This window comes from Diadema setosum, chromosome 19 (genome assembly GCF_964275005.1).
Source record: "Diadema setosum chromosome 19, eeDiaSeto1, whole genome shotgun sequence".
Classification (NCBI taxonomy): Eukaryota; Metazoa; Echinodermata; class Echinoidea; order Diadematoida; family Diadematidae; genus Diadema; species Diadema setosum.
Window position 1 is genome coordinate 2,972,062 of NC_092703.1, and position 22,950 is coordinate 2,995,011.

Below are 22,950 nucleotides of genomic sequence, written 5' to 3' on the forward strand. Positions count from 1 at the left end.
TGCCCATGAGCTTGACACTTAGGCAAACCAGTCCCATAATGAGTCCGACAAATGGGGGAAAAGATCTATGAGACTTACACTGAATAGATTAAACACTCTGTATATCAGTCTCGTGGGCCTAACTTGTTTTCCTCGAGTGTCGAGATAATGGCCATATTTGCCTATATTTGCTAGTCTACATAACTAACCCAAACATAACAGTTATATTTGAGGTCACTGCCATCACTCAAGAAACTTTAGCTTTATTTCTGAAGTAATTGACCTCTCACATTTCAGAGACCTGTTACTATAAACCAATGCTCTGTGAAATATGCATACATACTTTGATCAAAACGTAAATGCGTGATTTGTACATGATTAAGCATTTACGATTACACCAATGAAGCCAAACATCAATGCAGGTAAGCCTACACAATGCACAGGCTAATGACCATTGTTCCATGGATGACAAGAAGACTATTATAGCATAAATGATTGTACATCGGGTATTACAAAGTTGACCATTGACTATACATAGAATATCAATATTCTGATATATTGAGGTCATTGACCTGTCACCTTCCTCAGAGGTCAAAGGTAGAGACACGTGAGTAATTTCTCTTGCTCTGTGGAATAGGAAAACCATTCAATTGTAATACAAATGAATATAACATCTAAATCATGTTTGTCATCAACCAATTGCACCAAATATCAATGTTCTGACATTTTGAGGTCATTGGCCTCATCATAGGTCATCTGAGGTCATCAAAGGTCAAAGGTAGAAATCTGACTCGAAAGGCTCAGTGGAACATTGAGGCAATTCCTCTTACAAAAATTAGTTTTTAGTACATAATTATCGTGTTTCAGTTATGAGTGACGCATTAAAATATCAATTTTCTGACATTTTGAGGTCATTGACCTCTGGAGGTCATCAGAGGTCAAAGATAGAAACCTGTCAGGGCTCTGTGGAATATAAAGACAATTTCACTGTTACAAAAATTAAGTTTTAGTACATCATTACTGTGCTTTATCATTAACCAATGATGCAAAATATCAATTTTCTGACATTTTGAGGTCATTGACCTCTGGAGGTCATCAGAGGTCAAAGGTAGAAACCTGTCACGGCTCTGTGGAACATAAAGACAATTTCACTGTGACAAAAATTATGTTTTAGTACATCATTACTGTGTTTATCATTAACCAATGACGCAAAATATCAATTTTCCTAGATTTTGAGGTCATTGACCTCTAGAGGTCATCAGAGGTCAATTCAGACTTACCTCCCGATCTTAAAATTAATCTTATAGCATGTATTAACAATGGTGAAAGTTTCATGCTTTAGTCAAATTTTGCACAATTCTTCGGCTTATCTGCTCTACTATAATATTGTTGCTTAGTATTAATCAATCTCAGGGCCGGCGCAGCCGTGGGGGCCGTGGGGGCTCGGGCCCCCACACTTTTTGTGCACCATACAAAAGAATACATAAGGTGTCATCACTTTGGGCCCCCACACTTTTTTCAACCCGGAAGTACGTAAGTGGCACTAAAATAGAAATAGATAGAGATCTTGAAGTATGGCAGCGGTAAGGTTATGTGTATTCTCTGAAGACTTTTTTTTTTTTTATAACACCCGGAAATGGTAAGGTTATGTGTATTCTCTGAAGACCTTTTTTTTTTTTTATAACACCCGGAAATGGGAAGGGAGAGAATGAGCTGAGGCCCTTTTTTTTTTTTTTGCCGGAAGTGGACGGGGAGAGATGAGCTGAGGACCTTTTTTTTTTTTTTTTTTTTTTTTTTTTTGCTTGTTAGCTCATGAAACCCGGGCCCCCACACTTTTGAAAACACTGCGCCGGCCCTGAACCTATAATTGGTTCAATATTATTATTGAATTGATTGAATACTGAAGTATTGAATCCAATCATTCCGCGGATACCTGTTGACAGGGAGCTGCAGCTCTCCTCGACAAGAGAGGGCGTACCGGGAAATGGACTTCTACGATATACATGCATGCGATGCATGCAGCGCATGTCGTGTGTACTAGGTATTACAGTGTATGTAGTGTGCGTTATTGATTGGTGGTATCAAAGAGTTCTCTTTGATATACTGGTATGGGTTTCTGTAAGCCCAATGTCATCAATAATCGCGTCACTCTTCCGCAAATTGTAGTTGAGAGGTACCGTACATATCTAACTGAAGGAATGACAGCTTCTGTGGGTCCTATGGCACTATTTGGCGATTGTACATAGGACGTGATACTCAGTCGCTGTATCAGTGCTGACTCAAGGTAATGGATTACAACAGCAGAGAAACTAGCCGCTTCGGTTCGTTCGCTCAGCCTCAGGATTGTCAATTCCCATCATAGGCATAGGGGAGTTGTGCAGTAAACATCGTATGGTGTCCACATCCATTGCATTGCCGCAGCCGCAGTTCACGGGCTGAGCTACATCAATCGGTAGGACTCTCCCACTGCACTGCCACTGCACTGGTATTCATAATCACTTCACACGCACGCAAAACCATGACCCACCATGCATGCATTAGTACAGTGCAGTGTGTTTCGGTGCTACATGCTGATGCTAGATAGTGGGCAGTACCCGGCATAGCTAGATAGAGGGTACTGAGTGTAGCAGTAGTTTTTGCTATTTAGTATGGCCAGTAATATAATATCGTACAGATGTACAGTGTAGTGCTAAGCCTAAGGTAATTGTCATGAGTTTTTCTGTACATGTAACGTTAGAGTTCTACTACTGTCGACTGTTGTTGTGAACCATCACCATAATACATTAAAAATACAGCAAAACATACAGTAGAAAACCAGTACAGTAGAAATGCACACCTTGTCCTTGCCTTGTGTCCATAACAATATGTATGGTAGGCCTAGGTGTTTAACACACCGACCGGGTCCATATCAACCAACCGCGCACTATAATGGCAATGCGCGTACAGAAAGAAAATGTACGCGTGGGACTACGCACAACGCAACGGTGTTCAATTCTTCACTGGGCTACGCTACCGAGTAAAATGAGGCGAAAACAAATAAGTATTCCCTCTGAATTAACGAAATTTAGCAAAATCGAATAAGATTTATCGTGTAACTACATATAACTAGGCCTACCTTTGCTGACTCGTTGTTTAGATGTAACGTTAGAGTATCCTTCCGCAATAAATTTGATGATTTTGACCGCAAAATTGTCACCGCCGCTTGTACAATCGTGCACACACGTTACACATACACATGACAATTATTTTGTCGCCTGGTACGACCATATGAGTTGAAGCAGAAACGAGAAATGAATGTGAAAAAACAAACCGACTCATCTAATTTATTTCAATTACGATGAAAAGTTTCCCAATGATTTAACAATTCAAATTCATCAAACAGTCCTTCAAAAGTAATATCGAAGGATTCAAAATATATTCAAATATTATTGGGGGAAAAATGACGGCTGGAAAAAAACAGCGGCCTGTCGAAAAAACACATTTACAAAGTGTAAGTGCCCTTTATACGTATTGCCAGGGTGGTCGGTTGAAATGAACAGGGCATTGAGTGCGGAAAAAATGACACCCCACGCGTTCGAAGCCGCCATCTAGAGCGCGTACCTCAGATCGCATTTTCAGTGCGCGCTTGTGAATCCGGAGTATTTTCTCCACACGTGAGTAAAATTTCAGGCAAATTGTGAGATTTTTTACGTTTGTATTGATAGAAAAAACATTAGGTGGCCGGTATTATGAACACCCAACCATACTGGTACACAAAGCTAACCCGACCAGACGCCATGCGAAGCACAACACATGGCCATACTACTAACATAGGGTTCTACAGCGCGAGCGACTGGGCTGTTCCCTTCCTTGGCCTTGATTGCGTAATAAGTTGTATCTAGAGTCTGGTGATGGTTTCATGCCATATCATGGAATTTCAAAGATAAGGCTAATTATGAAAGAAAAGTAGATAATTCTGATGCCGACTGTATGGCTACTGCATAGCCATAATATCTACTCTGTCGGTGTATATTTAACACAAGCCACCCATAATTCGATCACAACTCAATGCCGTCCAAAATTCGACCACCTGCTAGTGCTGCATGTAGAAACCTACATCGTGTGGAAATGCTTTTGCACACAGTTGAATCTTTGCAGGGGAGGTTGAACCTTTGTGAGTGTCCCATACAGTGTACATGGTGTATACAATTTGTGTATGTGGGCTGTGTCAACTTTTAATAGCATGATAGATCACCGATCAGTTGACCGAAAGATCGGTCTGTACTTCGTCGTCAAGAATATGTTCCATGCAGACTACGTCTGGTTTCACAGAATCCTTCCGGAGGAGGACCATTATTTAAAGTAAAAAAAAAAAAATGTTATTAAACTCAGGGGCGTCACCAGCTTTTTTCAAGGGGGGGGGGGGGGGTGCATGTTTATATTTCTGGATCCACTTCCGCATTTTGACTGTCATCATTATTGACCAGTGCAGTCAATGATTTTTATTATTATTTTTTTTTTTTACATTGCCTGAAGGGATGAAGAAAAGTTATTGGCAAAAAAATGGGAAAAACAGTAAGTTGGAGAGACGCTGTTAAACATGCTATTATGCACTTGTAGCAAAAGAGTTCATGCAATTGGCAAGCATACAACGTTTGCACACTTTTTTAATAGCAAGAGATGGCTAGCCATATCACGTCCAGTAATGACAAGGTGTCCTGTAATTGATCTTTTTTCTGTCTTTGTTATTACCCCGTACATTAATTGTCAGTATTTTCAAGCTTGCTCTAGATGTCTGATTTTTTATGATGATGGACTGGCAACTTTCAGGGGATACAACATTAATTGCCCTTGTGTGCACCAGAGTTCCGTCGTTCAAGGCTCAGTGTTGGGACCACTCTGCTTCCTTATGTACATGAATGACATACCATGTGGTATGGGTGATAACTCATTCATTAGTATGTTTGCTGACGACACTAAGATAGCACACCCTGTAGGAACAGAAGAGGATATCGAGAACATGCAAAAAGACATCGACAATCTCCACTCATGGGCTGGAAGGTGGCAAATGAGGTATAATGCTGACAAGTGTGGAGTGATGCATGTGGGATACCACAACCCACACCACACCTACCACATGGGGAACGACACATTAAGAGTAACACCAGAGGAAAAAGACCTGGGAGTACTGATACACCAATCCCTCAAAGTCTCAACCCAGTGTGCAGCAGCCGCAAAGAAAGCAAACAGAGTCCTGGGAATGATCAAAAGAAGCTTTCAATACAGAAGTCGAGAAGTTATCCTAAAACTCTACAAATCACTTGTAAGACCACACTTGGATTACTGTATGCAGGCCTGGTGTCCATACCTAGAGAAAGACAAGAAAACACTGGAGAAAGTGCAGGCTAGGGCCACTAAACTCATCCCCAACCTAAAAGATCTACCTTATGAAATCAGACTCAGAAGACTCAACCTTACCACTCTGGAAGTCAGAAGGAAGAGGGGCGACCTCATTCAAGCGTACCGCATCATAACACAGTTAGACAACATTGACCCAAATTCCATCTTCCAGAAAACAATATATCAAGGTACCCGAGGGCATTCCCAGAAACTTGCAAAGACACGTCCTAGACTGGACGTAAGAAAACACTTCTACAGCCAACGAGTGGTAGACAGCTGGAATAAACTCCCAGAAGATGTCATCCAGTCACAGACACTCCTCACCTTCAAAATGAAATTGTCTAAATTGGGTTATTAATGGGCTAAAAAGCTCCCTAAACCCTGCCACACTTGCAATCTATCTACGTGAAGATGGAGGTGTGGCACTTCAAGGTAAATTCAAGGTAAAATCATACTGGTCACTAGAATACTGTATACGCCAAATATTTCACAAGGTTTTTATTTTCGCTAATTTCACAAGTCGGGTGCTGTTCGAGAAATTAAAGACATGCAAAAGTATTGACTCTGATCACCAGCTATGAATGTGACGTACATGTATACATTTCTCCGTAGGCGTTCGGTACAAGACTCCACGATCGCGAATTTAACCACTCGCGAAATCATCTGGAAGTTCCTATTCGCGAAAATTTAGACTTTCTAAATATATGGCATATTATATACAGTACAATTCTACACTGCACTTCAGGCAATAAATGTCATGCAATGTATACATCCCATTTTCAAGGCCTGTCCATACATACAGTGTATTGTAACTTCAATCCACATTCACATGCCAAAGTGGTACACTTGTAACCACTTGTATCCTACGGACAACAACATACTAAGCAGCTAGCAATCTTCTGATTGTTGTATGGAAAACTATTCGACCAGTATAGTCACAAATATCATTATGTGAATGCAAAAGCAACATGTGAAGCTAGGCACACCAAAATTGTTGGTCTACATTGTAAGTCTAGAAAGGTAGTGTACGAGCTGTTTATCCCAATGACCAACATTGTTAACTTCCTCATTCTGTGCAGATTGTTTGTTTGTTTGTTTGTTTTCTTGCCTGTCTGTATGAGACTTGTTTGTCGTTCCTCCAAGGGGGTATAAGAAAGAAAGAATCCTCTCTTTTAAATACAATAAAAGAAATACATTGTGCATCATACAACATTCAAAAAACAAATACAGTTGAAATGCCACTTTACATTGGGTGATTTCAAATTACAATGTAGGTGCTAGTGCTGTCCCCCCCCCAAAAAAAAAAAAAAAAAAATCTATATACACGACCCCTTGATTGTCAAATCTTATGAATGTTGTTTTACATACATAGTTGTGCAATTTTGAAGTATGAGGTAACCTCTCAATCTGTGCATGTGATTATGCTCAAGTCCTCAAAGCCAACATTAACCATTGTGCAGAGTTAAACTATAAAAGCCACTAGCTGGATGGAGAAACTTTTGAAAACGGACCAGACATCTTTTGTTTTCCCATCAAAATCCTGTACATTGCCAATTCAAATGTACATGTTGTAATTGCCATTCAGGAGCGATTTACAGTGTGCAAACCTGTACAAATTGTATGTTCACCATTGTATGTAAAACATGTGCATTATTGAATGCTCTGGTCTGCAGGGAATTATGAATTTTTCATGATTTTGATTGTGATTGGTAGTGTTACCATTTCATTGCTGGTAAACTTTGACATTTGGGACTACTTTCTAAGATAATGAACAGTTATAGAATGGGTAGCGAGAATCCTGCGATCTCATTGATTGGTCGAGAGCTATGTGTTGATTTGTACTGGCCACACGCTGAGTCACAGTGGTAAACATGTTTATCGTGCACTTGTAACAAAGGTTTGCGCACTAAGCAAGCGTTCGCGCACTCAGTACGAGACGCCTATTGGCTAAAACACTCATGCATCAGTTTTTACTGGATGCATGGTTCTGAAGAGAAACCATGCATCCAGTAAAAACTGATGCATGGTTTTCGGGCTCTCATCTATGGCAAGCCAAAAGGAAATGCATCCAGTAAATTTGTCATCGGGTAACACGATAGAAAAATGGGTTTTTCGCAAGAAAATTACCCATTCTATAAAACAGATGAGGCACATGTCTTTTCGTGCGTCAGTCGGAATATACAAACTGTACGGTAGTGTGTATGCGGTAACTATGGAATTATGCCTAAACCCACTCGGCCACTCGGCTTACAGCTGCTACATGTATGCATACAATGTACACTTGTACACTGTTTGGACACAGTATTTACATTTAAAAGCACTGTGATTTCCTGACTTTGTTTTTGCAGCTACTATAGGTAATTCCAACACTGAGTTTAGGATACAGCATGTCATCATAACGTAAAGTTCATAGGATTCCAAAATCAGTGCGTACAAGCTCTCCATTTCCTGTGCTGCTTTGTAGCCTGTGATGTCATAGAACTGTGTAGGTACAATTTATACACTGTACTAGGAACCCAGTACTGAGGTAAAATCCTTACCTTTTCTGAAGCCGTCCAAATATGGTGATCAGGTTTCAATTAGCCTGATGCCCAGTACGGGAGAGCTTGTTGTGTAATATTGATTGCATGATTCACTGTTCAAACACACATGAGATTGTGTTCAAGGACAAGTTCACATTCATTAGAATGTAGCAATAGTAGTAGAACACATCATTGAAAGTTTGAGGAAAATCGGACAATCCGTTCAAAAGTTATGAATTTTTGAAGTTTTTGTGCAGTCACCGCTGGTGAGAAGACTACTGCAATGTATGATGTCACATGTGTACAACAATATAAGGAAAATAATAAGAGAATTTCACAAAATTTCATCTTTTGAAAAAAAGTACACATTCCCTTGACTCGTTACTGACATATGTTGTGGGTAATATTATTCCCATTGCCTTTCGAAAGAGGCAAGTCAAGTGCTCTTTTATTATGCGAAAAAAGTGAAAATATGTTGAATTTTCTTTACATTTTCTTTATACTGTTGTACTGTGTTCTACTAATATTGCTGCATTCTCTCAATCCTTATGTTAATGAAGGTGAACTTGTCCTTTAAATGTGAGAAAATTCAAACAAAACAATGTTAATGAAATTCTCTGTTGTTCAGTGTGATAAGCTGGTGGTACAAATCTCCCAGTTTGAAAACTTTCAAATTCTATTACAAGATGGAGCCTTGTCTCATTCTAAATGATAGTTTTATGATGAATACCTGTAGGTCGCATTCAGGTAAAAATTGTCTGGGGTACATATAAGGTTAAATTAATGTATACAAAGTACTGTAATAGTGGATATTTTCGCGTGACTTATTTTTCACGCTTGGCCGGGTCACAAGAGTTTCGCGTGTTTTTAATTCCGTGGAATCAAGACATCACGCACAGGTACATATATGGCGAGCAAAAATATTCGCGTGCTTTTATTTTCGCGCTAGTTTCTGGGTGTGCGAAATGCGTGAAAATTTCCACTTTTACAGTAGTAAAAACAATGCAGACATTTACAGACCAGTGTACATGTGTGTTGACATACATTTGTCATGCCTAGGTGCATTGGCATTAGTTTATTAATCTCCAGTGTATAGGCTGTACTCTTCCAACATATACTTACATGTGTACCGGTACTTGGTTGAGAGGTAGTGTCCTTTAAGAGCAAGACAAATCAACAAACAACAGAAACTTAAAGGAATGGTATAGTTTTGGTTGAGATGGGGATTCAGATTTGAACTTTTGGCGAGATACGTACATTGTAATTAGAAATGTCTTATATGAAATGTTTAAAAAAAACATACAATTCTGAAAGGAATTAGAAGTTTATTTGATGAAAATTGGTGTTGAAATGGCCAAGTTATCCAAAAATGAAGAGGTTGTAGTAAAATGTGAGACCCACCTTTTATTACAACCACTTTGTTTTACTTTGTTTTGGGGTATCTCAGCCATTTTAAAAGTGATTTTCATCAAATAGAGTTTTGATTCCTTTTAGAATTGTGTGCACTTTAATATTTCATGTAGGTACATGTAATTTTTTATTATCTTGCAAAAAGTTAAAACCTCAATCCCCATCTAAACCAAAGCTATACCATCCCTTTAAGCAGGAAAGTTTAGATCGGAAATCGCAGTGTGAAAGTGAGTTCTTCAGTGCCTCTTCTTGACACATTGGCATGTTTTCTCTCGCACAGATGTTCAGAGAAAAAAAAAAAATCATCTACACAGTACATTGCACAGCTGGCGGTGTACTCTGCATTTATGTACAATAGTGTGACTAGTGTGCTTAAGCTTTATCCTGAGCTACAGCTACGCATTTATCACATCTCAAACTCACATTGTCATGATCAAACACACAAGAGAAAAGATGATGGTGCTGTTTAGCAAAATTTCCCAAACCAATCTTTCTTTCTTTTTTCTTTCTTTTGTTTTTGTTTTTCTTTTTTTTTTCTTTTTTTTTTTTTTTTTTTACTAAAAGTTAATACAAGGTATAGCTGAATCTGTGGTGGTATGCTCTGTGTTCAGTATTTGACAATCATTTCTAACCGTTTGTCTATTGTGAGATACAGTACATTGTAAATGCACACCAAACCCATTGTTTGATGAAAAGTTTTGTTTTTGTATTCTTTTTCTCTTTTCAGTTGGCGCATCATAATCGCTGCAGGGTTCTCCCGTCAGCTTCTGTGAATGCGAGGGAGGAAATGAATGGTTTGACCGAACTATCGTGCAGGATAAATATTTTGAGCAGCGGATCAAGCGGCAGATTAAGTTGTCACCTTCTTATCCGCACACCAGCGTTCAGCAGAAGGGGACTGCTGTCGCTGTAGCCGGGTGATCCGGTGGGAAGTCGTCAGATGAGCTGCTAACTGTCTGTGGCGATCTGACTGAATTGAGCTAGCAGGATCACAGGAATAACCTCACCAGCAACCCTTCTCAACAGCCAACTTCTTGTCAGCACCTTCTCTGTTCTGTCTCTGTTGACCCCCCCCCCAAAAAAAAAAGAAAAAAAAAAGAAGAAGACAAGAAGATAGAGGTGCAAAAAAGGGCAAAGTATGATAGTGTAGTCACACACATGTGCTCACAGGACGGGGGTTTGACTTTAAAGCCAGCTCACAATTACGGAGAATCATGCCAGGGCGCACAACGTGTGCGGCACATGAGTCAGACTCAGAGTAGGGCTGTGTGCGGAGGTGTTTGACATCAACTTCCCCGCCCGCCTGCCTCGTTCCCGACCTTCTTTGAAGCCACTTTCACAAGAAAACCTTTGACTGTGCCAGACACTGCAGTGCATTGGTGTTTGATAGACTCTGTGACTTACCGGTATTGCACATGTACATGTACATTGCACAAACTGTAGACTCGTTCAAGTTATATACTTTTTGTGTGCATATGTACAATGTTTTTGTGGATGAATACAGCACTTTCTGTGACAGCTGTAAAAGATTAGAAGGAGGATTTCCAACATTGGATGCTAACAACTCTGATAAATTTTTGTACTGCAAACATTGCTTGGATTGTATTCTGTGTGATAGAAATACCAGGATTACGACCACATTGATTTAGGACATTGTGAATTTGTGTGTTCAAACTCGCCGCAAGGGGTAGGTGCATCGCCAAGCGATGGTAGATGACGCTATTCTGAAGTGATCTTTATCACCAGCAAGAATCATCGAGAAATCCTAGGAGTCTACATTCTGGCACGATGGAAATTAAAGTGGCTGTGCAGGAGAAGCTGAACACCAGTGCTGGGGAGCAATGTATCGACATATCCTTTTTACCCTTTAAGGAGTTCAGTATTTGTCTCTAAAAATGATGATGTGATGTGTGTGAGTTCTGACATTTTCAATGTGAATTCTAAAGCTAAGAATAAAGAGAAAGAAGCTTCATTGGAATGAATGTAACATTAAAATGTTTCTGCAGACTTTCTATGTCAGTGGAAAAGAGGGTCTACAGTGTATTTCAAAAACCTGTTGAGGATGGACTGATTTTGCCACAACACGCATTTCCCATAGACACCTGCCAAGTACATACTACAGACTCTTATTACATCTTCAGCGGGTTGATACTATACTTTACAGTACCTTGTGTATACACATTCTATAAATGAGTGTACAACTGTATACATGTAGTATTATCTATCAAATCAAAATTGGTCTCTAAGTTTAAAACTAGCTGCCAGATTGATTTTAATTGGCTTTAGAAATTCAACATTTCTTATTCACACTAACTACTTCAGCTCTGAAATCAATGTCACTCTCTCTCTCACACACACACACACACACACACACATTCTTGCAGTAATATCATGGGACTTGGCACTCAAAGATATTTACATTAGTGAGGGATTTGTTATGGTTAATATTGATTTCTGAGGACTGTATGATGCTATTTTTGAGAAATTTTTCCTTGGGGAAACATAACTCCAGCTACAATGTAGCATTCAGGCAGACGGAAAATGAAATGATGAACAAACATGAGATACAATGCTTTAGGAAGTTTCTGTAAAAGTTCCTTGTACATGTAGGTATGACAGCATGTGGAGTCCTAGGATACTCAAGACATTTCTTTAAAAGAAAAATGATTGATGAAAACATCACATTAAATTTTTATTGCAAGCACTTGAGAAAGCTACCTGGGTACAGTAGTCCAAAATTAGGTTAATCTGTGAAGCAGAATTGTTGCTGGATGATTTTTGTTTGCATGCTGCGCAATTTTCTCCATCAAATTATAAGTATCAGTTTAATATGCTCTGAAAGTCAAAACCAGAGGAAACTTCATGGGTATGTTCAGCTCACTGAAAGTGAAACTCGTGGTAGTGGGACCCATTATGGACATGTATACACTTTTACTGCAGATTTGATTACTTCCAGGTCCAAACAACCTCGCTTAAGTCGACATCGCATAAGTCGACAACTCGCTTACGGTTGTACATGTAAGTTGACACGATAAAAAAGTCCCGATTTTTGCCTTTGTTATTCCTTGAAAATTTCCTCGTCTTAGTCGACATTTATAAGTCGAAAACTCGCGTAAGTCGACCTGATTTTTCAGTGCCAACTGAGCTGAAATACGTGTTAATTATCTCGTCTAAGTCGACATAGTTTTTCGCTCAAAATCTTATCGCCATTCTCTGAAAAAGAATTGTTTTCCCGCTCCGATTCGCTGCATTTCTACTCGGTAATTCCCTAGTGAACGGCGCAGTAGCGTTCGCGCCATACGTCCATTGTCTTGTATGCCAGAACAGAAAGGGCATGGAAACACTCATTTACACTGGAGTATTACATTTAGTACCCAAGGCAGTTCACTTTACCCCTTTTCTCCCTCTCGTTATTCTCAAAACGCACAAATTTTGTACACCTACAGTTTGTATGTCCCAGTTTGTATTCATTATCTGAACATGAAATAGGTGTTTTTGTTAATCCGAATATTCTAACGTTGATTACTCCGAAGCGATATAAGAAACCTGGGCCCTTTCTAGAAAATTTATTAAAATGTAACTAATAATGCAACTCAAAAAATCAAGTGCAGGTGTATCAAATCACACGCAACTTTTGCGTTTAAATGCAAGTGCGTTGCTGAAAAGACTTGTGTTTGATAATCATATGAAACTAGAAAATAATTGTACGAAGTTGAAACTCAATTGCGCTTAAACGCAACTCTAAAAATCAAATGCAAGTCCATCAAATCACTTGGAACGCTGAAAAGACTTGCGTTTGATAATCATACGAAACTAGAAAATTGTAGGGAACTTTTTTTAACTCAATTGCATTTAAACGCAACACTAAATTAAATGCAAGTCCATCAAATCACATGTAATGCTGTATTTAAACGCAAGAGCGTTGCAGAGAAGACTTGCGGTCTTTGTACGAAACTATAAGAAATTGCGTTTAAATACATCTCTAAACATCTACGGAAGTGCGGTATTGTTGAAAAGACTTGCATTACTTTTTTTATTTCGTAAGCAAAATCAAAAATTAAACGCAACTCTGAAAATCAAATGCAAGTCCATCAAATCACACGAAACGCTGAAAAGACTTGCGTTTGATAATCATACGAAACTAGAAAATTGCAGGGAACTTTTTTTTTTAAACTCAACTGCGTTTAAACGCAACTCTAAAAATCAAATGCAGGTCCATCAAATCACACGTAACGCTGTATTTAAACGTAAGAGCGTTGCAGAGAAGACTTGCGGTTTTTGTACGAAACTATAAGAAAATGTGTTTAAACGCATCTCTAAACATCTACAGAAGTGTGTTATTGTTGAAAAGACTTGCATTATTTTTTATTTCGTAAGCAAAATTAAAAATTAAACGCAACTCTGAAAATCAAATGCAAGTCCATCAAATCACACGGAACGCTGTATTTAAAATGCAAGAGCGTTGCAGAAAAGACTTGCAGTTTTTGTCCGAAACTAGAAACTGCGTTTAAACGCATAAAAAATTTATGGAAGTGCGTTATTGTCTCGCATTATTTTTTATTTCGTAACGGAACTTTCGCCGTGAACGAACTTAGTCTGCACTTGCAGGGGAAAGACATCGCAACATTAACACATTTCAAACTATCGAAACGCATGCTGCTTCACGAAATGTCAATGAAAAAATGATAACAAATTATTATTAAAGTTCGCTATGCCGAAGGTTTAAATCTCAGTCCAAACTTTATTAGTCCGACAATGGAAAGAGGTTTGTTTTTACGAAGGTTAGTAGTCCGAAAGATGTCGTTTTCGGATGAACAAACTTTTCTTCTTCTTTTTATTTCAGACGGACCCGCGCCGTACAGAGCGGTAATGTTGCGAATCGGAGCACGAGAACAATTCATTTTCAGAGTATGGCAATGGAAATTTAAGCAAAACAAATATGGCGACAGGAAAATCACACATATTTCAACTCAGTCGGCACTGAAAAATTATCTCCACATAATCATACGAAATCACACACATATCTTCACAGCAACGCACTTGAATTTAAATCGCAATTTGGGGAATTTGCGTTTGATATTTCAAATCAGGTTTAAAACGTAAAGTGTCTAGAAATGGGCCTAGGTTTCTGATCCCGCTCTCTCAAAATCTCTCTAGAGATTTGGGAATTGTGCGTTGTTGTTACAAAACGGAGCGAGATTTATGCATGAACTAAAACATTATTGTTGCTGATGTCAGTAGGCATGTGTTGGCGGCAAAAGGAGTAAAATTTGGGTAGCGATCCGCATCGTGATCCAAATCTTACTCTGTACAGGGGAAATTAGTTTTCATTTATAAGTGGACAAAATGTCGACTTACGCGTAAGTCGACATTCGCGTAAGTCGACGTGTTTTGCTCAGTCCCGATTATGTCGACTTACGCGTGGTTGACTGTACTTATATGCACATTTATGATGTACACTTTTCTGTGCAGTGCTCACAACTGTGTTGTTCTTTTCTGTGGGACAACTTCATTGAAAAGAACAACAAACTGTAATGCACCTGTCAATTGTAAGACCCACTATGTGACCCCTGGGAGAAGTGCGTCATGGGTGAGTACTTGCGCCAAAATTATGGACTCAGGGCACCGTCAAGGACACCTTTGGTGAGTCGCGCCAGAGACGTTATGGTGGGGCAATGTCAGTCTCTTCACTGGGTGGGGACGTGCGTCCAATTTAGTCCACTGCTGGCACCGAACGCGCGTTGTACAGTTCAGCCAGCGATCAAGTTCCCCCTAGATCGCGATCAGGGGCGATCAGTGATCAATGTCGCAATCAATTGATTGTATGCCGAATTGCATACGATCAATTGATTGCGACATATCGTGTATGCGATCACTAATCGCCCGTGATCGCGATCTAGGGGGAACTTGATCGCTGGCTGAACTGTATATATACGCACGTACGCACAGGACCGGTACCGTATATACCGTGGACGCGTCGATCAACGCATGTACATGAATGTACCTTCAGTGATGTAGAATCAGTGAGTGCATGTGAACGAGAACTCTTCAAAACAACCAGTAAGTACTATTGCAGTTCAAATATTTGACAAATGCAATAATACACTTCAAAGAAACATCAGTTTTTCAAAGCCAATTGAAAATGAATGTACGTGTAGGCCTACCTATTCACGATTGCTATCTTTGAAAGTACATGTATTTCGTGTGGCAGTGCCGTGCGGTTGCGATTGCTGCTGGTTTGGCATTGAAAATAGTCCCGCTATAGCGCAACGTACAATATGCATGCGCATGCACATTAGTTGTAACCATCCAGCAGCACATATTCACGCGCATGCACTGCACGATCCGTATGTACTCGAACGACGAATTTGGGGTTAATTTGGAGGGGGAAAATGTTCAACAATAAATATTTGCGAGGGATATTTTTACATATCAAAACTACTGTTGTAATTTTGTTATATTTTAAGGTCAAAATTTTTTGTTGATAGATTTTAATTAGTAGCAAGTGAAAATAAAGAAGACACAAGTTACAGACATCAAGAAACCTCCAAAACCCGATGTACGTAAGATGGAAAGTCAAATTCTGTGGAGGTAAGTCCAAATTGCGACGGAGGGTGCGTATAATAATCATTGAATGGTGAGTCCAAAGTGGCGACGGAGGGTGTGTACATGGTATTGGACTCTCCTTTGACAATGACTGACATCTCCCGGGGGTCACCTAGTGGGTCTTACAATTGATAGGGGCATAATATAATGGCAATCGTCAGCAAGTACATTTAAGGACAGCCCATGAAAGCTTGAAATGTATCAGTTTTTCTACTTCCTCGCATTTTTCACTGATAGTGTTTGAGTTAGATATACCATTGACCATTGACAAAGTTCAGTATGAATGAAGTGAAACAAAAATATTGTCAAAATTGTATTAAACGTGCTTGTACAGCAAATGAGAACAACAACAAAAAGAACAAATCATTTCACCAGAAATCATGGCCTACACGCATTGTATATTAATGTGCTTTATTACACAATGTTCAATGTACAGCCAAACCTGTCTACAGGAGCAACCCAAGGGAGACAAAAAAGTGTCTATTATAGACAGGTGACTGCTATAGACAGGTTCTGTAACATGCTTTTTCTCTCGGAGTGAATTGTTTTTAGTGGTGGTACATGTATACAGCTGGTGGGCCGCTATAGACGGGTGGTCACTAAGACCTGTTTGAAAGTACAGTTTTGTAATATCACCATAAGATATTGTGTACAGTGTTTGGAGACATTATTCTTCACCATGCAAAATTTCTTGATGTTTGCAGAATGCGACGTGTACAAGTGCAATGTTGTCCTACAAAATGTAGCTATTGACGCATGACCAGGCTCAATGACAGACAATAGTTTCAGTGTCGTTGATCAGTATAAAGCTGTTTTGAAAACCATCCCTTCACCCCTTCAAGTCACAGAAACCATACATTGTATTTCTGTGACTGTAAGCTGATCTTTTCTTTATAGTATACAGTACTATTCAGTGGAAGTGTTTCTTCTGGTATCTCTAGCAAAATATGTTTTTAATTTCAGCCCAATGTTGTTTCATAAGTATACAGTGTGATATTGTAATTGTTTGTTTCGGTCTCAGAAACTTCAAAAGCCTCTAAACTGCTACATGTGGCTGCTTCTTTTAAAAAGTTGACAACATTTAGGAGATTATAGTTCCTGTTTCTCTATCAAGTTGCATAAAATGTGTAAATGATGTCAAATTCTTATTTTGTGCCGATTTAATGAATTCAGTGAGTTCCTATCAGTTTCTGGGATAAGATACTCAGAGACCTGTATACTTATCTATAGATGATATGAGAATTTATACAGTGTAATTACAGCAACAACAACAACAAAATCTGTAGGACTTGATAGGTTAAAGGGATGGCACAGTATTGGTGGAGATGAGAATTGGGCTTTTAACTTTTTGCGAGATACTAAGAAAACACCTGTATGATATAGTACAGAGCATACCATTTTAAGAGAAATTCAAAGTTTATTTGATGAAAATCAGGTTTGGAATGACTGAGACATTAAAAAAAAAAGTAAAACAAAGCGATCGTAATAAAGTGTGGGTCCCACACTTTATTAGAATCGCTCTTTTTTGAATATCTCAGCCATTTCGAAACCAATTTTCATCAAATAAACGTTGAATTCTTCAAAGAATTACATGCTCTTTCATATTTCATAATAGGTTTCTCATTACAGTTTGACCTCAATTATCTGGCCTCATTTTATCCGGAAATCTCTATTATTCGGATGCGTTCACGCAGTGAAGGACCTTTTTTTTTCATCCAAAAATTGAGAAAAAAAACCCAGTAACTTTCATGGATCTATTTCATTATTAAAATTTCATAAGATGTGCATGATAGGTTTCTCAATATCTAACGAGGTAAAACATGTATGATATTCACATAAAGATATACTTTATTTTTGTGAAGAAGGGACTACAATTTTGTGCAGGCTAGCATAGATTACACCACCGTTGCAGGGTAAGCTACAGTGTACCTGCCTAGCTGCCAGTGCACTGGGACGACAGCCTGGACGGCAGCTATGTACATTAACATTGTGTCTCCCATATCCGACCAATTCACTAAATCCGGATGAGCGCCGGTCCCGAAACTGTATCTCACCAAAAAATGTTAGAAACCTGAAATTACATGTAGGTCTCAAACAAAACTGTACGATCCCTTTAAAGTGTGATCATCAGCCCTATCCCAATGAATATCACTGTAAGTAACTTTCTGTTTTTAAAAACAGTGTAGAAAAGTATTGATATTAAAATCAACATGGGCAATGGGTATATTGGGATGCTGTATGTAATCATAACCTTTTCATTAATTCTTAAGACCTGCACATGTACATTTTTCTTTTTTTATAATTTTCTGTGCAAAATGAAAAAGCCCAAAAGGTAATTATTTTGATGGCAGTATTCTTTTGTGTGTGTGTGTGTGTGTGTGTGTGTGTGTGTGTGTGTGTGTTTGTTATTTAGAAAAAATTGTGACACTGGGATGTTTTACGCTTAACCTTTGACCTTTGCAGGAAATTAGCATTCATATGGCTATATACATATCTTTGCTTTTGTTTTCTTTCATATCAGAAGCTCTTTTGTAGGAAATAGAAACCAAGTAAAATGCATTTACTCGTACAAGGGTCATGTTGGATATCATTTGATGCCTTGGTGCTCTGATCTGAATGCCTCTAGATCTTTGTCATGTACACGTACATGTACGTTCCAAAACTGGATGCAGCAATGTGTCATGGGGATGTTGTGTAAGTCCAATGCAAGCAGCACAAACGTTCCTTCGTCTACTTCTCGCTTCCAGGTTTCAGCTTTTACTGTTTATGTTCAAAGGGAAGACGTGCTGGGTATGGATGTTTAGATAGTTGATGCCATGTTGATGTTGCTATATCTGGCTCCTAGCTCATTGACTAATGTGAGATAAGAGAGGACACTCCCCTACATTATAAAACAACAACAGTCTTACAATTTTCCTTCTACTTTGTAGTCCTTCCACTCATTGTGTTATTTTAAAGATCACAAGGAACATACAACCACTCCAAGTTGATTTCCGAAGGATAAGTTTTAAAAATAGAGACAGAAACGGACATGGAATGATAATTCAAATTCATGAAATTCATCCGTGGAGGTGTTTTTCATTGCAATTGATTGACAAATTGCCCTACAATTTGTACATCAACATAAATAAGCACCGATTGATCAGTGTTTTAGTAGTAGCCATCATAAAAGAAATCATGGGTGTACGTACTCAAGCAGGATTCGAACCTACATTGTCCAACCTCCTGATCTCCGGACAGGCATCATCTCCACTAGACCAATGAGCTTCCACCCAACAGCAAGTGTTGGTTGTAATCCTTATGCAGCGGGTACTGGGCAATTATTCAAATTCATGGAGTTTGTACAAAACTGTGTAGGTTTGAATCCTGCTCGAGTGTATACACCCATGATTTATTTTATCATAGCTACTCCTAAAACACTGATCAGTCGGTGCTTATTTACATCAATGAAGGGCAATTTGTCAATCAATAGCAATGGGATGATGATGTTGTGATATTCAACATGCTATCACAAAAACTTTCATCATACAATAATATCTTCATCATAATCGCTTGCATAGAATTATGTGACATCATAATACCATTATCTCACAGCCATTTTGGCTATTAAGCAAATAGCTTGTCATTAGAGTTACTAGAAATATGAAAAGAGAGAATGGAATAAACTGTACAATGATTCAACTTCGTGAAGTTGATCATTACAAAATTTCTTGATGGAAAACCTAGCTTTTATCTTCATTAAAAAAAAAAAAAAAAAAGCCACTATGCATACACTGTAGATTTCAGGGGAAATTTCCTTGATCTCAAAGGTCATTGGTGTGTTGCTTCTGTTCAACTTCTCAGTATTAGATTTTGTGAACTGAAAATATTTTCGTGGCATTGTCTGCGGAAATAGCAATGTTAAAACCTCTTAGTACGGTGTATAAAGGTTAGGAGAAGATCGTACACCTGTGTACAGTGTTTGCTTGGCAGTTTGCCATTCAAACTTGTGTGTCTAGATGTACTGTAGTAAAGTGTCCAGTGTGTTTTGGAACTTGAGTTGTGTTCAGCAATTTCTTGCTGTTGTAGGTTTGCGTAAGACTTTACTAGGTCTAGTACAAATATTGTACAATGTACATGAAATCATATTCATGCATCAGATCTGGATAGGGCTAAAAATCTTGTTTTCAGCAGGAGGATCACTGAAATTCATCAACCATATTATACTGTATACGCCAAATATTTTGCGAGGTTTTTATTTTCGCGAATTTCATGAGTCAGGTGCTATTTGCGAAATAAAAGACGTGAAAATATTGACTCTGATCCCCGATGTGGATGTGACGTACGCATAATTACATTTCTCCGTTCAGTACAAGACTCCACGATCGCGAATTTAACCACTCGCAAAATCGTCGCGAATTCGCGATATGCGAAAGTCTAGACTCATGAGATATATGGCGTATACAGTAGTTAGTGCTTATGAATACAAGGCCCTCCATTGTGCAGTGTATTCATACAACTTGTTCACAGACCTACTGACAATTCTCTCTACAGTGGGAAAAGGGTACCGGGTATAACAGATAGATGAGTACTGTGGCATATGGTCTTCTTGATTGTTTTGTTGTTTCCTTGCCTTACGCGAGACATTTGAGACAATGTGATGACATATTAAAATCATGTTCATGTCTGTAGGCTGTTTGTACGGGGGAAATACAGACTGTACATAGAGTTTACAACTTTGTGCTCATACATTATGGTACAATTTACGTACACAAGATGGTGCTATATATTCCTGGTATACTTCATAAAAGCTACTGAAATGTTTTTCAGAGGCATTTCTGTACCGTGGTACACAACATGTACATTGTAGCAATCTTGTACAATCCCATTCTGCTCATGATTCACAGTTGTTCTGTATCTCAAGATGTTTGTAACTGGCACCAGACTGTATCACAGAATCGATCCATCACCTACTGTACGCATGGGTTTGTCATAAGAAACCTGAACTTTGTGTACTCCTTATGATACTCTGAAGCCACCCTACAGTAGCCTCAAGGGAGCAGAGTTCATTCCTTGGTGTAACCATAGCAACGTCATGATGCATTAGATAGTGAGATGTGTAACAGTTTGACACAGGCAGCATTGTCAGTTCCGTACTATAACAGACTAGAATGTTACCTAAGCTGGAAGAGTTCAAATGTATGATGAAAATTTTAAAAAGAGGACTTCCACCTTTAAAGTTGGTGTGTTACAGTGGAGAATAGCACTGGTCCCGTAAAATGTAACTCGGCTGTTGGATCCATTGTTATTCTTGATTTAAAGTAAGTTTGCCCACTGGTACATTGTACATGTGCTAGGTGGTTTGTACAAACATTATTGCAGATATTTTTTGTTCACTTTCTGCTCCATGTACACATGTACTTGGGTCCATAACTTCTTGATCTTGGGTGCACTGCCAATGGTTGGTGTATTGCCAAATGCAGTACACATGTTGCTATTTAATAGCACATGGGGCAAAAGTGTGAAGGTGATTGAACTACCGATTTGCTTGGAAAATCTTTGCCAAAAGTTTGTTGACATTGCACTGGCAAATATGAACTTTCCAAGAGGTGCCTTCCAGACCCTTACTACTAGGCAACTTGTCTTTAGCTAGGACTTGAAGACCTACAGTTTGTAATTTGTACATGTACCATCATATTTGTAAATATGATGATAGGATGTATTTTTGCCACATTCATTTTTATTACAGTGAGTCCACAATACTATCAGTCCAACAATATTTTTTAGCTTCCGAAAGTACAGATCAGAGCTGGTATTCAACTAACAGCACAGCTGAATTTTAAGTTTCCTTAACCTCTCCTGCGTGCACTACTTGGAAGGAACACTTGTCCCGGACTGGCTACAGGGGAGACGGCTGCTCGCCCTAGTCCACTGCCCCACCGCTGCTCGTGGAATTGGTGAACAGGCGTGAGTATACATCTCATAGACTGACAAGCCATCCTGGATCTTTCCCTCCATTATAAAAAGGGGATGACGCTCAAATATATCTTGTGAATTGAGGGGATGCAGCAATATTGATAGGACAAGTCAGCAAGGTTTGAGGAAAATTGGACCTTCTGTTGAAAAGCTATGAATTTTTCAAGTTTTAGTGCAGCTATCACAAGATTATGGAAAACTACAACATTTATTGATGTTATGTATGAACAACGATACAACAATATGTTAAAGTCAACATATTTTCACTTTGATGTACATGTATATAGCATAATAAAAGAGCACTTGACTCGCCTCTTTCAGAAAGCAGGGAGAATAATATTACCCTTAACATATGTCAGTATTAAACAAGTGGAGGGAATGTACTTTTTGTAAGAAATGAAATTTTGTTGAATTCTCTTTAAATTTTTTTTTTGTCATTTTCCATACATGACATCATAAAAACTAGTAGTCTTCTCATTCAGCAGTGGCTACACCCAAATTTTGAAGATGTATAAAATTTGAACTGATTGTCTGATTTTCATCAGACTTTCACAGATGTGTTCTACTTATAAATATCGCTACATTCACTCAATGCACAAATGTGTATTTGGGTTTCATTCCCCTTTAATTTCTGGTACTGCAGCTGGGGTGGAACCCTTGCTGCGAATGCCACTTTGGTGTGGTCAATTGACCTCCGAGACAATTTGAAGGTTCTTTGTCACGCAATGCGAAGCAGTGTGCAGTTGTGGTTAAGCTGAAAAATGGCTTAGTACTGGGACAAGGTGAGAAGCAGATAGTTTCAGTGCTGGTAGTTAATTTTGGCATAATTTATTAGATTGTTTTAGATGAAATGCAATGTTCTGATCTTGCAGCGATGATACAACTTATATCATGTAGGCTACATTGAAAATTACTTGTTGACTTCAGGTTAGGAAATGGTAGTGGAATCCTTGTTTTGACCAGCACAAGTGGTGTTGATGTCCTCCAAGGTAATAGCTAGTGTCAAACTAGTCAAACTACAGTGTATGGTGGAAACTAAGAGACATTTATATCATGAGTTAAAATTTGGTTTTATGAACAATATGCAAGTAGTGAATTA

At 38.7% G+C, this 22,950-nt stretch overlaps 2 protein-coding genes across 2 annotated transcripts in view; both read left to right on the plus strand.

Annotated features, from left to right (window-relative positions):
- The first annotated feature begins 2,040 nt into the window (after positions 1-2,040).
- LOC140243023 (inositol polyphosphate 5-phosphatase OCRL-like) overlaps positions 2,041-22,950 on the plus strand; it is a 61,662-nt gene continuing 40,752 nt past the window's right edge. The window contains exons 1-3 of the mRNA XM_072322764.1: positions 2,041-2,263; positions 10,018-11,139; positions 21,743-21,842. Of these exons, the coding sequence (XP_072178865.1) occupies positions 11,079-11,139; positions 21,743-21,842 (161 nt within the window). The 5' untranslated portion in view covers positions 2,041-2,263; positions 10,018-11,078. The remainder of the gene's footprint in view (positions 2,264-10,017; positions 11,140-21,742; positions 21,843-22,950) is intronic.
- LOC140242895 (uncharacterized) lies at positions 4,919-5,716 on the plus strand. Its single transcript, XM_072322641.1, has one exon. It carries the CDS (start codon positions 4,919-4,921, stop codon positions 5,714-5,716), a length of 798 nt encoding a protein of 265 aa, XP_072178742.1.

What these genes read in the sequence shown, in the direction of transcription:
- LOC140242895 (XM_072322641.1), top strand. Translation starts at nt 4,919, where the DNA reads ATGTTTGCTGACGACACTAAGATAGCACACCCTGTAGGAACAGAAGAG.